The sequence below is a fragment of the Sturnira hondurensis genome, unplaced genomic scaffold (assembly GCF_014824575.4).
Source record: "Sturnira hondurensis isolate 20B ecotype Veracruz unplaced genomic scaffold, ASM1482457v3 Scaffold0013299, whole genome shotgun sequence".
NCBI lineage: Eukaryota > Metazoa > Chordata > Mammalia > Chiroptera > Phyllostomidae > Sturnira > Sturnira hondurensis.
In genome coordinates, this window is record NW_028085930.1 from 3,621,083 (window position 1) to 3,635,264 (window position 14,182).

Here is a 14,182-nt window from a genome sequence, read left to right on the forward strand (position 1 = left end):
AAAAAGAGAAAGCTAAATTTTAAGTTAGGAAAACAATTCATATATGAGACCAGAATATTGAAAACAAATGAATGTTTTGTGAAAATGCACAATAACAGTAAATAATTGTTTTGTAAGATTTTTGAGATAACTAGAGGAAGGTGAGGAAATCACCAAAATGAAGTTCATTATATACCTAAGAAAATATTCCTGTGAATGTTAATCAGATACTCAGGGTATTTGAAGGAACAATAAACTGTCACCAAATCTGACAATGAATTAAATGTAGTAAAACTTTTCAAAAGGCACTTAAATTCCCCAAATATGTTTTTTTCCCCTAACCTTGGAGATTACTGCCTAATCAATGAAGACTTAACAATCATCGGTCTAATTTTTCCTGTGTGAAAACTAAGTACAAGTAATAATTATGATTGTTTACTATATTACATTACAATTAAGTTTTGATTGTGTTAGAATGTATTTGTTTAAAGCACAATAATAAGTTAGATCTGTCTTTCGTGTCTACTCATTTTGTCTTCAATTTGTCAAGTATCACTCCGTTTGACAGTTTTGTATACCCTCAAGAAACTGCATTTAAATGCCTGCATATTGTTGTAATATATACTGTATTTTATTTTTTTCCTCACCTTACTATGTGTGTTATGGAGGGAGATAAATTATATTTTGTGACAAAAATCTAAAAGATATGATGACAAGAATCATTGGATCCCAAGAACCTGGAACAGTGTCTGGTTCACAGGGAATAGCCATTAAAATTTGTTAAATGCATGAATATAATGTAATATAACAAAGTCAAGCAGTGGTGAGATAACTTAGAAGTATGATGAAAGGTATTTAAATTTGGATTCAGTGGTCCAAGAGTATGTTATTGCCTGAAAAGTGTAATAATAGCTTCTAGTCCTTATAACAAACTGTTTATAATATTTATTAGTTAACTTTTTTAAAGACCTACAAACCTGCACATAGCCAAAAGTGCTTTGTTATTTGTAGTATAAACCTAATTTAGAAATAATGTTAATTTCCAGAGCAGTCTTTAGGTCCTCAGAGTTAATAGGTACTCTTGGTTCCTGTTGTAGCCAACCTTTTGGAGGTAAAGCAAAGTGTAATAGCACTTCTTCCTCAGATTAAAGTCACATCTCTTTACATAGTCTCTTAGCTGTGTTTCCCAAAGGTTGGTTTTTATAGTTTTCATGTATTAAGTGTGACATTCATATAGGGAAACCTCTGCAACATAACATACTTGATGTATTCACTTAGTGCTTTAATTCTAGGCTGTGCTAGTCTGTATGGTATTGCTCACAAGGAGACATTTTGCATTCTGTTTTAATGATTACATTTATCCTGCAGTTTTTTTCTCTTGTTTCTAATATGTCCTTCTGTGAATTTGTTTATTTGAACTTCAGTATAGAACTTTTATCCATCAGCATTTATTAATCAAAGGATTAAAAATTTTTAGAAATACACAATGGTTAAATAGTATACAGTCTGAGAAAATGTTAAGGAAATGCCAAAGCTATGGTAGAAGAAAGCTCAAATTATCTTCATACCCGAATTAAAGTCTCTAAATTTTTTAACTGTGTCCAGGCAGTAGAACATTTTTCAGCCTATATTCTTAATAGTGAAAACCTAATATAACCAGTTTTATATATAAAGTTAATGTTTTCCCTTCTTCTTTCACACAGTGTCTTTCAAAAGGCTAGAGTTTTTGTGTGGACAGTGTTTAAGAAGTAACTAACTGGTGATTGTTTCAGACTTTCTTAGTTCCGCACTAATTGTTTCCTAAATATCTGATAAGTAAACATAAATAAAATTTCTTTTCCCCTTCCACTCTTGATCAGATAAATATGTTTTTTCCATTATATTATAGTGTAGTTTAAAGCATATGTGTATTTATAGAATTAAATGCACATACTACTAAGTCAATTTCTTTTCCTACATCATTAGATCGTCATGACTTTTAACTTTTATAGTGGTCTAAGAAGAGTTTGTGCGGCAGGTATCAGTACTGCCACATTTATTATTATCCATTTAGATTACATGTTCATATTTTTCCCCTCAGAAATCTTTGTTTTTATTTCATGAAGAGTTAAAAATAAGTACTTTAAACTGTAAATACATTACATTGATTGTATATAATTTAAAAAACGTGAACAAATCAGTGACAAAGGCCATAATGTCAGCCAATTTGAGCAGTGAACTCTTCTTACTTACACTTCTCTTTTGGCATATTTCAAATACCATTTTTGACACAAAATAGTCTAAAATTTGGACCTAGTTAGACAAGGACAAACTTGTTGTGTATATTAAACATTAGTTACAATTAATTTACTTTTTATTTTTAGGTAAAAATAAGCATAAGTTTTAATATTTTTTGAAAACACTAATTGGGCTTTGTTATACATACCATTTTGTGATATGGTTCTAAATTGAGGAAGGTAGACAATATTAAAGTAAGGAAGCGAAGTCGGAAATAAGATATTCCAAAACACAAAGGAATAATCAAGTAGAAAAACTCATAAAGACAAGAAATTGTAGTCAATTTATAATGTGAAAAGCAATAACACAGGCAGTAATACTGTAACTGTGAACCTTGCACTGCAATTACTAGAGACAAGAGGTAAAATGTTGAAGAATAATAGTAGAAAATACTTGTACATCTTGTACATCTTGTACTGTTAAATCTCCAGAACACTTTTACGAGCTAGGTATTTTACGTTATGGTTATATCTCTATTTTACAGGTGAGAACAGTGCGGCACAAGTTGTAAGAAATTTGCCTCAACTCATACAAGTAACAAATGGCAAAGCTAGGAATTGAACCTAGACCATCTAAGCTTCTTAAGTCCACACTCATGTAAATCAAAATTAATTTTACACTAAAAAAATAAATAGCATTTATTTGAGCAAAAGGAGCTGCAGCCCAGATGACACAGTTTTAAGTAGCAACCTAAATTGTGCTGGAGGGGGGACAAAGGAAGATAGGTTTTATGAAGGCAGAAATCACAAAATATAATATTTACATGCAGATGAAGGATTGCTTGCTCGGCTCACAGGGATTAGTTAGTTCCAATTTGCAAACATAAAGGGCAAAAACTACAAGGAGGAATTCCAGTTCATATGTTCTCCATGCAGCATTCACTGTTCTGGGATGTATATGGTTCTGGCTTGAGCTGAATTTATTAACTGGTTTAGCAACTTAATAGCAGCTCTGAGAACTGAGGGACAAAATGTGTATAGGATACATCGTTGGCTTAAGCCCCACTTCCTTAAGAGCCTCCTGGCTCCATTTTAGGGGACCTTCATATTAGTGACTTTGTTTTGGATATTTCTGTTCACGCTCCCCACTTTCTATTGATTTTTCTTTGGAAAGCATTGATAATCAGCCATTCTGGAATAGAGTTATCAGGAATACTTGGTCTCTTGTGGTCAGGAAAGGTCATTTCCATGTCTCACATAGTGGGGGGTGGGAGTGTGGATGAGATGTTAATACAGCAGAAGTGATAATCATAGGGGTGATGGCCACATTTGAGCAACAAAGAGGTCCCGGGGAAGTAAGTTTCAGGTGTAGTCCCTATCTGGAGTTGTCTTCAGTCAGATTCTCAGTCGAAGCAGCTCATTCTTCCCAGGGGTAAAGCTTAGTTAATCATCTCTAGTCTTTGTGTAACCTTCGTCTGAGTTTTTTTTTTTTTTTACAGGGGACTTGGATATATAAAACATGTATAGTCTGGCAATGAGCTACATCAAGCAAATCAAAATAATGAGTAGGATAGTAACAACTACTTTATTCTGCCTAGTATATAACCGCAAGTGTATAATCTAAAATAACTGGAGAAAGGGTACTCAAGTAACAGTTGTGCTTTCTACTCGAGCACCATGGGTCATATAATAAATTTTCGGCTGTTTTTATTACCCATTGTCTTACAATTAACCAAATAAGTTGTAGAATTAAACTAGTATTTTTAGAAGTACCAGTTATAGTCTATTGATTTATATTGTTTTGGGTAGAGTTCAACCCTTCCATGATATTGTTGGGAGCATTCACATTTATTTTGAGAAATGTTTTAATGAGATGTTCATAAGCCAAAGTATGACTCAGCAATAACATTTGTATCAGTGGGTACTAGATTAAATCTTCATCCGAGTTTGTCGTAATCAACTATACGAGATCTGTCCAGAGTTATCCAGCCATGTAATATGAAAAATAGAGACATTTATTGAAGAAGATACAAGAAACATTGAACATAGGGACAATGATACCTCAGTTCCCTTCAAAGTAGGTACCTTGGGACCTCACACAGTTCCCCAATTGCTATCAGCTTCCTTGTTGTATTTTCCTGAATCTCGTTGACAGTCATTTGAAATGTCTTCCCTTTCCAAGGTGAATTTAATTTTGGGAAAAAGCCAGAAGTGACAGAGAGCCAAATCTGGACTGTAGGAGGGCTGAGTCACCTGGGTGGTTTGATGTTTTGCCAGAAACTACATGAGATGTGATACATGAGTGGCCACATTGACGTGATAAAGTTGCCCTTAGCTTTAGCCTTCTGAATTATCCAAATATTTTCCACAGAGGAATCTTTAAGCTTAATGCAAAATGTGATGCAGATTTGTAGCTCTACTCACTCAGTCCTTTTGAATGTGATTACCACATAGTACACGTGCTCACTCACAGTGTTTACCAACTCCACTGATGAGTACAATGAAGTCGTTATTGTTCATGCATGTACATTCCACTTCCTTGGCTGCCAGATCACAATGATGCCAAGCAGACTGTTTTCATTATATTAACAATGGCTATACTATAATTATACCCTGAATTATAATTATAATTTCAAGACTTTAACCAAACAATTTTGAAACACATCTACAAAACATGACTACAGTGGTAAAAATGACTTCATTTATATTTTGTAATATAATTTAGTAATTATTAAGACCTATTAAATTATCTAGTTAAAGCCAGATATTAGATTTTTTACCTTTTAAAATCATTGTAACAATTTTTTTTAACAAGTCAATTGAACTAAATGGTCTTTCAGGCATATATATGGGACTAGTTTATCCTATAACGTATGGCAGCTTTGTGTTTTAAACAAGATGACCCAATCTCATGATACCAAGAACATATATTACATCTTTTCTTTGAAAAATTAACAAATCCTCTGTATAAAACAGTTAACAGAGAGTTCATAGTAACATTGGGATAAATGGGATTGCAGTTTCAAGTATAAAAAGTTAGTTTTGGACTTCCTAATAAAATATTTTTGAAACTCTTAATTATTAAAAAATTCTATTTAAAATAATTGAAAGATGCTGTGTGACACAGGTACCATGATTGGTTTGATTTGAATTCAGTGGCAAATATTTTTTCTGTTTAAACTTTTTAAAAAATTGTTCTTTTCTGCTTCAAGTTATCTCAGTTAGGACCCAAGTACAACAAAATGGAATTATTCTTTTAAATGAATGGCTTAGAACAATGAATAAAATACTGGATCTAAGTAATAATTTTGAATGCATTAAAAATTACTTAGCTGTGGATGATAAAAATAAGCAAAAAAGGTAAAGCCGTCAATGTACCTATGTAAGTTTTCTCCAATTTCTTTCCACATCTACTTGGAGGAAAAGGACTCTGTATAAATAAGAAAAAAAAACTTTGATCAAACTTATATCATATGTCATATTTAATGTTTCTTTTTATCCCTTTTAGGACAGTGGTGATTATCCCCTTACCATGCCGGGGCCTCAATGGAAAAAATTTCGTTCAAACTTTTGTGAATTTATTGGAGTCCTGATTCGACAGTGTCAGTATAGCATAATTTATGATGAGTATATGATGGACACAGTAATCTCCCTTTTGACTGGTTTGTCAGACTCCCAGGTCAGAGCTTTTAGGCATACAAGCACCCTTGCTGGTGAGTAATCAACATTTTATTTCCTTTCCATTTGTTTTGTTAAGTGTTTTCTAATTAAACTTTATTATTTAAGTTAAATATTAATTTAAATTAATTTCTGTGATCCTGAAAAATATCATTTCCCTTCCTCCAAAATAAAGGCCTATTTTGATAACTAGCACTTGCTGGCTTTGAAAATGGAATTTCTGGCAAATGTCAACAAATCTCTCTGAATGTTTATTTTTCTGCCTCCTTATTTTATAATAAAAAAAACTTTAGGAATCCAGTAGTCCATATTCTTTGGTAAATCCAAATAATAATAGCTGACATTTTAAATTCATAGGATTTTTTCTACTTAATCACATTGCTTTATTACTCATTGTTATTGTCCATACATGTGTAAATATTTATTTGTCTATGTATTGGAAGCAATTCCATCTAATTGTAATAGGTAATTGCTACCTAGCTGGCATTCTTTCTGTTTCTAGTACTGTAATAACCTACGTGTATCTGAATGTAATGTTTCTCAAAATAGTTCATTTATGTAGACTGTAGATAATCTGCAGAACTTATAGTTTCCAGTTTTCACTTCTACTTTCATCATAGAATTATCTAGAAAACTGAGCCAAGTACATTCATTTTTTTCTTGATTTTTTCATGACAAGGTAATTTTGTTAGTTTAGCAGTTCTATTTTCCTTCAACTACTTTAATTGTGCTTACCTAAAATGACTATTCTTTTTCATTTATTATACACAGATTGCCAGTATGTGTGTGTTTGTACATACACAGATATTTAAATACTCCCAGTTACATTCTTTTTAGTAGTAGTAACTTTGTTTATATTCATCTCACACATAACCATAGCAAGAGCCATATTTAGTTCAGTCAATTGCAGTTAATCCTGGATTTAGATTTCTCATTTATCTAATATAATAAGATTTTGCTTTGCAAACTTTAGCATTCATTAGAATCATCTACAGTATTTTTTGAAACAGATTGCATGGCCTTGCCCCCAGAGTTTAACAGGTTTCTAGGTCATGCTGATACTATCTTGGTGACTACTTACTGCAAAGCTTACTAATTTAATATTGTGTAATTTTTCATTTTTTGCTTTAACTGTTGCAAGTCACTATATTTTTTCAGTTCTTTATTTTTATCCTACTTTATATAGTTAATCCATTCTATTAGTGCCTGTTATGTTTTTAATTTTTTAATCAATTAATTTTAGGAGAGGGGAAGAGAGGGAGAGAGACATCAATATGTGGTTGCTTCCTGCATGCACCCAACCAGGGACCTGGCCTGCAACCCAGGCATGTGCCCTGACTGGGAATCAAACTGGTGACCCACTTTGGTTCACAGGCCAGTACCCAATCCACTGAGCCATACCAACCAGGGCTATTCATTTGTTTTTAGAGAGAGAAAGCAAGGGAGGGAGAAAGAGAGTGAGAGAAACATTGATGGGTGGTTGTCTCAGGAATCTTTCAGTTTATGGGAAGATGCCCAACCCACTGATGCCCACTGGTCAGGACCTGAATGTTTTTCCTTTTAAAATGTTTTGATTTCCTATAAAATTCTGCTTAGTTCATTTGCATTTGTTTTTCACTGCCCTGTAAATGAAGTATTACTGTACTTCACTTACTTTATGATGGTACATTTCAGCTCTCCTTTCCTTTGGCACATTTTTAGTGACTTTCATTATTGTATTTTTTCCCTATATTTATTTATTTAATTAGATATATTCTAACTTTATATATACTTAAATATATTTTAATGATGACTTTCCTCCTGTTGCTGTAGATTTGAGTACATTCCTCCTCCTTTAGTACCTTTCTGGCCTTCTCTTCCCCCCATTTATTTACCTGTGATCATGATAGCTTTTTTAAAAACCTGCTTGGTAAATGCCATTTTGTCTTTCTTAAGTGCTACTTTTATATGATTATTGGCCTTATTTGAATTTGAAGTTACTTTTCTAAATCAAATATATTAAAACAGATCATTATATTTTTATTAATTTTTTTCAAAAGCTAAAACCATTTTTAAAGTCATTCTCAAATGTACTTCAAAATATTACTGTAACTTCTGTGTGTCTGTGTTAATGATCATATATTCCAAGGTTCGGTTTTATAAAATATGAGACTTATCATTCACCTACCCTTCAGCAAAGTACAGAGGTTTTCTTGTGTAGAACTTAATTCCAGAATGGGTAATAATCACCCATCTCATCAAGGATTTTTCTGTTCTCATCTTTGCCCTCTGCTGTGTGTGTGTGTGTGTGTGTGTGTGTGTGTGTGTGTGTGTATTTAATGGTATATGTGTACAAGGGATAAATCAAAAGAGAATACTTTTTATTAACTTTGGAGGACGGCTCTTGGGGACTAGATAAAATGGGCAGGAACATTTAATCCTATGTGTCAGAGACTATGTTACATGGACAGTTTTACAAGGCAGCTTATTGCCACAAATGATTATTGGTTTTGGAATAAAATGCTCCACAATATTGATCATATCTTAGCTAAGAAGATAGACAATCAGGTTAGTTGTTTTATAGGATACAAATATAATTAGTTACAGAGATTCATAAGTCATCACAGTGGTCTTATCACTAGTACATACTTTTAATCTGTTTTTCAAATACTCTGTTTTCTTATTATCAGTTAAATAATGTGTCCTTATTGTCAATGTCTCTGCATTGTATTTAATTGTATACTTTTACCCCATTTCCATTAAAATTTTTTATCATGGTAATATTTTACTCAGCCTATTGAGGTCTTGCTCCCAGGCGTATCCTCTGTTTAGCTCAAATGCAGTTTCATAACATTTTAAAAAAAATTTTTATCTTATAGTACTTTAGGTCTGTTCCATAGTTTTATTTATTTTTTATTGGCAATAACCATGCTTTCTCCTTTATTTTGGAATTCCCTTTATCATTAAATTGGAACAGACTATAATTATATTTTATATCATATTTTGTTATTTTTTTCTGTTCTCTCAATTGGAAATATAAAATATATTGTCGTATTTATTTGACCTGTGTTAATAAAGAAGTTTCACTTCATAGTACAGTTTTCATCAATCATTAATCTTAAGAATTAAGTGCCCTTATTTCTGTTCTAAATAGCTATCTCAGTTGGATATATTAGAACATGGTTTGTGGATTTGATTTTTATAAGTAATATTATATTATTATTATTTTGGTGGATTTACAGTCTGAGGTTGGGCACATTTTTTTCTAAATTTGATGTAATTTTCTCGAGAAAATATTCTTAAGATCCAAATGGGTAGGAGTTTTTTGTTTGCTTACCACTTTGTTGTTTGGCATTATGAAGAAAAATTAACTCAAATTATGTATTTTTCATATTTATAATTACATTATTCTTAGACATTTGCTTTTAAAATGTATACCAATACTTTACAAATTACTGACTTCAAATTTTGTTGGATGGCTGTTTGCAGGATAATGGTCTGTTACTTTTTAATTTTTTGCCATTTTATCACCTTCATAATTTCTATGATGTTACAAATAAATTAACATTGGCTGTCTTACACTGTCAGGTGAAAATGCTCGTTTGAATAAAGTGGGATTAAGAATACAAAACATACTAAAATGGCTTGAGGACTGACTTTGTTCTATGTTTTTCTAACTTGAATTTTGGAATAATTAGAAAATGTGATTAAGATCATCATATGATATTCAAGTGGCCTCAGTATGTTAGGAGGCTAATCTTTACCAGTAGTAAAGAGTAGGTCACTCTCTGACTCTTGGGGAAGTAAACATTTCTTCATGTATTATTATTTAACAGTATTGTGTTCACATATGGTTGATTTCATATTGACATAATATTCATTATTGATTAGCATTCTTTACCAAGTCAACATCTCCGGACTCCTGAGGAAAAAATATGATATATGATATTGCTTTGTCTCCAATCTTAGACTGAAAATTATGTTGCCTCAGTAAAATTGTATTTTTACCTTTGACTTTCAGTTGCTGAAACTATATAATACAGCGGTTCATAGAATGGGTTCTGGACCAGACTGTCAGGATTCGTATCCCTCTTTTGTCTATTACTAGTTGAGAAACTTGGATAAGTCCTTATCTGGCGGCCTCATTTTCATTATATGCAAAGTGGGGAAATAATGGTAGCTACCTCATTAAAAGAAATTGGGAGTACTTGGACTGGTGCCTGACATTTAATCAGATACTGGTGGTATTTTATAAAGGCACAAAGAGCTAATCGTGGTTTAGTGTTTCTGTTCATTCATGTTTTTACTTGGAATTTACCAAACACCCACTTTATTGTTGTAATAAAAGACATTACAAATGGGAAATCAGACATAAACAAAGAAATAAATAATTCAGTTCAATCAAAAAACACTCAAGAAAACTAACAACATGAATTTTCATTTTACTTAGTTTTTGGCTCTCAGTTCCCAAATTGTATTTATTAAATTCAGTGCAACTTTTATAACTCTTAACCAGACAGGGATATTTCTGGTTAACCAGTGTATATATGATTATCTTTGAAAAAATAAGTAGCCTCTCCTTTATATTTTATATTTTAATACTATTTTTATCACTAAATTTTTTATATGAATCATAAGTATTTACATGAGTGCTAGTGAACAGTTTTTCAAGAATGTAATTATTATGTAAACAGTCTTGAAGTTAGACCCATGCATTGATTTTAAACTATATATGAATTTCATTGTTAGATATCACAACAAAATGTATTTTTAAAAGGTTTTCCTAGAGTCTTGCCTTCTGATTGCTTTGTCCTTGCACTATTACTTTTTTTTCACTTGATCATCAGTGTTTTTATCACCACTCCTATAGATACAGGAGGTTTTTTTTTTTTTTTGCCAGGATTTCTGTATAGTAGACTTAAGAGTTTTCATGGGACTTGTGAAAATAATTTGCCAAATTTGTGAATACCACTATATCATAACTGTATCCATAAGATAAAATTTTCTAGTTAAGAAACTATTATTTTCTTATATTTATCTCTTTTACTTTCTATCACCAGGTGTGAAAATTAGCTTTCTTTGGAGTATTAGTTTTCATTAAAATTACAGAGAATTCAGAAAAGGAGAAAAACACAAAGTAAAATCAGAGAAAGACAAATACTGTATGATCTCACCTGTATGTGGAATCTAATGAACAAAGTAGAAACAGAAGCATGGATACATGGAACAGACTTATGGTGAAAATATTAGCCAAAGAGCATATATGCACAACCCATAGACATAGAAAACAGTGTGGTGATGCCTATAGGGAGCAAGCATGAGGGCTGGCTTGGAGGTGGGGGTTATGGGGACATCTGTATTAGTGTCAACAATAAAACTAAAGTTTAAAGAAAATAGCCATAATCATACCACCTCATAATTACCTTTACAAGTTGATATTTAAGTTTTTTCCTCATGTAAAACATTTGTGGGAATTTTTTATTTTCAAACAAATAGGATGTTATCAGTTTTGTGACTTATATTTACTTTGGTTTTAATTTTTTAATTATATTTTATTGAGTATACTATTTCAGTTGTCCTCATTTTTCCCACTTTGCCACCTCCACCCAGCACCCTAACTCCCTCAGGCAATTCCCACATCATTGTTCTTGTCCATGGGTCATGCTTATAAGTTCTTTGGCTACTTTAATTCCTATATTATACTTTACACTCCCACGACTATTCTGTAACTGTTCATTTGCACTTCTTCATCACCTTATCTCTTCACTCACATTCACCTCCCATGTGGCAATCATCCAGATGCTCTCTGTATCCATGATTCTCTGTTCTTCTTGTTAGCTTCTTGTCATTTAAATTCAGTTGTAGATAGATATTTATTTATTGCCATTTTATTGATTATATTTCTGACCTTCTTTTTCTTAAACAAGTACCCTTAACATTTCATATAAAAGTGGTTTGGTGATGATGAACTTCTTTAATTTTTTCTTGTCTGGAAAGTTCGTTATCTACCCTTCGATTTTAAATGAGATATTTGTTGTTTATAGCAATTTGGCTGTATATCCTTGCTTTTCATGACTTTGAATATTTCTTACCAATCCTTTCAATCCTCCAAAGTTTCTTTTGAGGAATCAGCTGATAGTCTTATGGGAACTCCCCTGTAGGTAACGAACTTCTTTTGCTGCTTTGAAGATTCTGTTTATCTTTAACCTTTGACATTTTAATTATGTGTCTTGAGTTGGTCTGTTTGCTTCCTGGACTAGCATGTCTATTTACTTCACCAAATTAGGGCAGTTTCCTTTCATTATGTTTTCAAATAGATTTCCATTATTTTTCTCTTCTCTTTCTGGCCACCCCTATGAGGTAAAGAGTGTTGTACCTCTTTAAGTTTTCCCAGAGGATGCTTATACTATCCTCCTCTTTTTGGATTCTTTTTTGTCTTTGTTGTTCTGCATAGTTGTTTTCTCCTTTCTTATGTTCCAATTTGTTGATTTGATTCTCGACTTCATCCACTCTACTGTTGTTTCCTTCTAAATGGTACTGTATTTCAATTAGTGTGTCCTTCTTTTCTGACTGCATCGTTTTTATGCTGTTGATGTTCTCATTAATCTCCTCCAGCATCCTTATTAAACAGTGTTTAGAAGTTTGTATTTGATAGATTGCTCATCTACATTTTCTTTAGTTCTTTTCTGGAATTTTGATCTCTTCTTTCATTAGGCCATGTTTCTTTGTTCCTCATTTTGGCAGCCTCCCAGTGTTTGCTTGTATGTATTAGGTCAAGTTGCTATGACTCCCTGTCTTGCTAACATGGCCTAATGTAGTAGGTGTCTTGTGGGGTCCAGTGGCATAGCCTCCCCTATCACCTAAGCTGGGTACTAAAGGTACATCTTGTGTGTCAACTGAATACACTCTCCTCTTATAGTTGAGCCTTGATTGCTTTTGGCAGGTCAGTAGGAATGATGTACCCAGGCCAGTCAGCTACAAGGAGTGGCTGTGAGCACTGACCACCAACTTCCCTCTTCCACGGAGGATAAGCTTTGCAGGGACAATGTGGTAGTGCTCCATTGTGGTGTGTAGCTATCCACTGGGTGTGCAAGCTCTGGGGTTTCACAGGTGGTACAGGCCAGGGTCAGCCTCCACCTATGTTATGCTGGAGGCCACCTTGCATAAGCTATAAAGCAATCTGAGGTGGCTGCTACTTGTGTCGGACTTGGAGGGTCTCCAGTAAAGCCAAACTGTGAATCCAGATTGGCTGCTTAGCTAGAGGTATGGAAGCTGGGGGCTCACTGCGGCTGGCTGTAGCTTTTTAAAAGGTTTTATGAAGTTGTTTTTTAAAAAATATATATTTTATTTATGTATTTTTAGAGAGAGGGGAAGGGAAGGAGAAAGTGGGAGAGAAATATCAATGTGTGGTTGCCTCTCACATATCCCCTACTGGGGACCTGTCCTACAACCCAGGCATGTGCCCTGACTGGGAATCAAACCAGTGACCCTTTGCCTCACAGGCCCGTGCTCAATCCACTGAACTATACCAGCCAGGGCTATGAAGTTGTTTTGCGTGTGCCAAGACCAGCTATTCATATGGAAAAGTCTCTGTTTCCAGCTTGAGTGGGACCATAAGGTGTGTGGGACAGAGTCTCTGGGGATCTCCAATGCAGGGCAAACAGTGTTGTCATGTTAATGGAGTCTCTGATATGGCACCTACCTGCTGGCTCTATGGCTCTGTTGGGGGAGGTTTCAGAAAAGGGACATTCTTCTCTGCTTGGCTTTCTGTCTGGGAGAGAGCTATCCCCCAGATATCAACTTGATATCAAACACTTCAGTTCCTCCCTTTATGCCATGGTGCCTTTTAAGTTACTACTCCATTGCTGGAGCTGAGAGGGGGTGAGTCTGAGTAAGGTCATGTGTGGGGTTTTTAAGAGTAACTGCTGGAGGCTCCAGCGGTTTCTTTCCGTGACTCATTCTCCACTGTTTTTTATAGCCAGAAGTTGTAGGTACTTATTTTATGGGCACTGAAAATCTGGACTGTCAGGCCTGGTATGTGGCTGGGACTCCTTGCTCTTAAAATATTCCTCCTGAATTTTTCTCCCCCACACATGACAGGTATGAGGCCAGCCTGTTTCTCATCTACGCCCCTCCTACCAGTCTGGATGGATGTGGTTTCTTTAATTCTCTAGTTGTCAGAACTCCATTCATCTCGATTTCTGATGGTTCTGAGTGATGGTTGTTCTATATTTTAGTTTCAATTTTGATGTGGTTTTGTGAAGCGGTTTGTATGGTTTCTTTCTGCTGCCATTTTTACAGGAAGTTTCTGTCTTCTGCTTTTAATTTTT

General features: G+C 33.7%; 1 protein-coding gene across 2 annotated transcripts in view; it reads left to right on the forward strand.

Moving 5' to 3' along the window:
* STAG1 (STAG1 cohesin complex component) overlaps window positions 1–14,182 on the forward strand; it is a 400,795-nt gene that overhangs the window by 206,593 nt on the left and 180,020 nt on the right. For both annotated transcript variants that reach the window (XM_037061224.1, XM_037061225.1), the window contains exon 7: window positions 5,704–5,908. In XM_037061224.1, coding sequence (XP_036917119.1) covers window positions 5,704–5,908 — 205 coding nt within the window. The remainder of the gene's footprint in view (window positions 1–5,703; window positions 5,909–14,182) is intronic.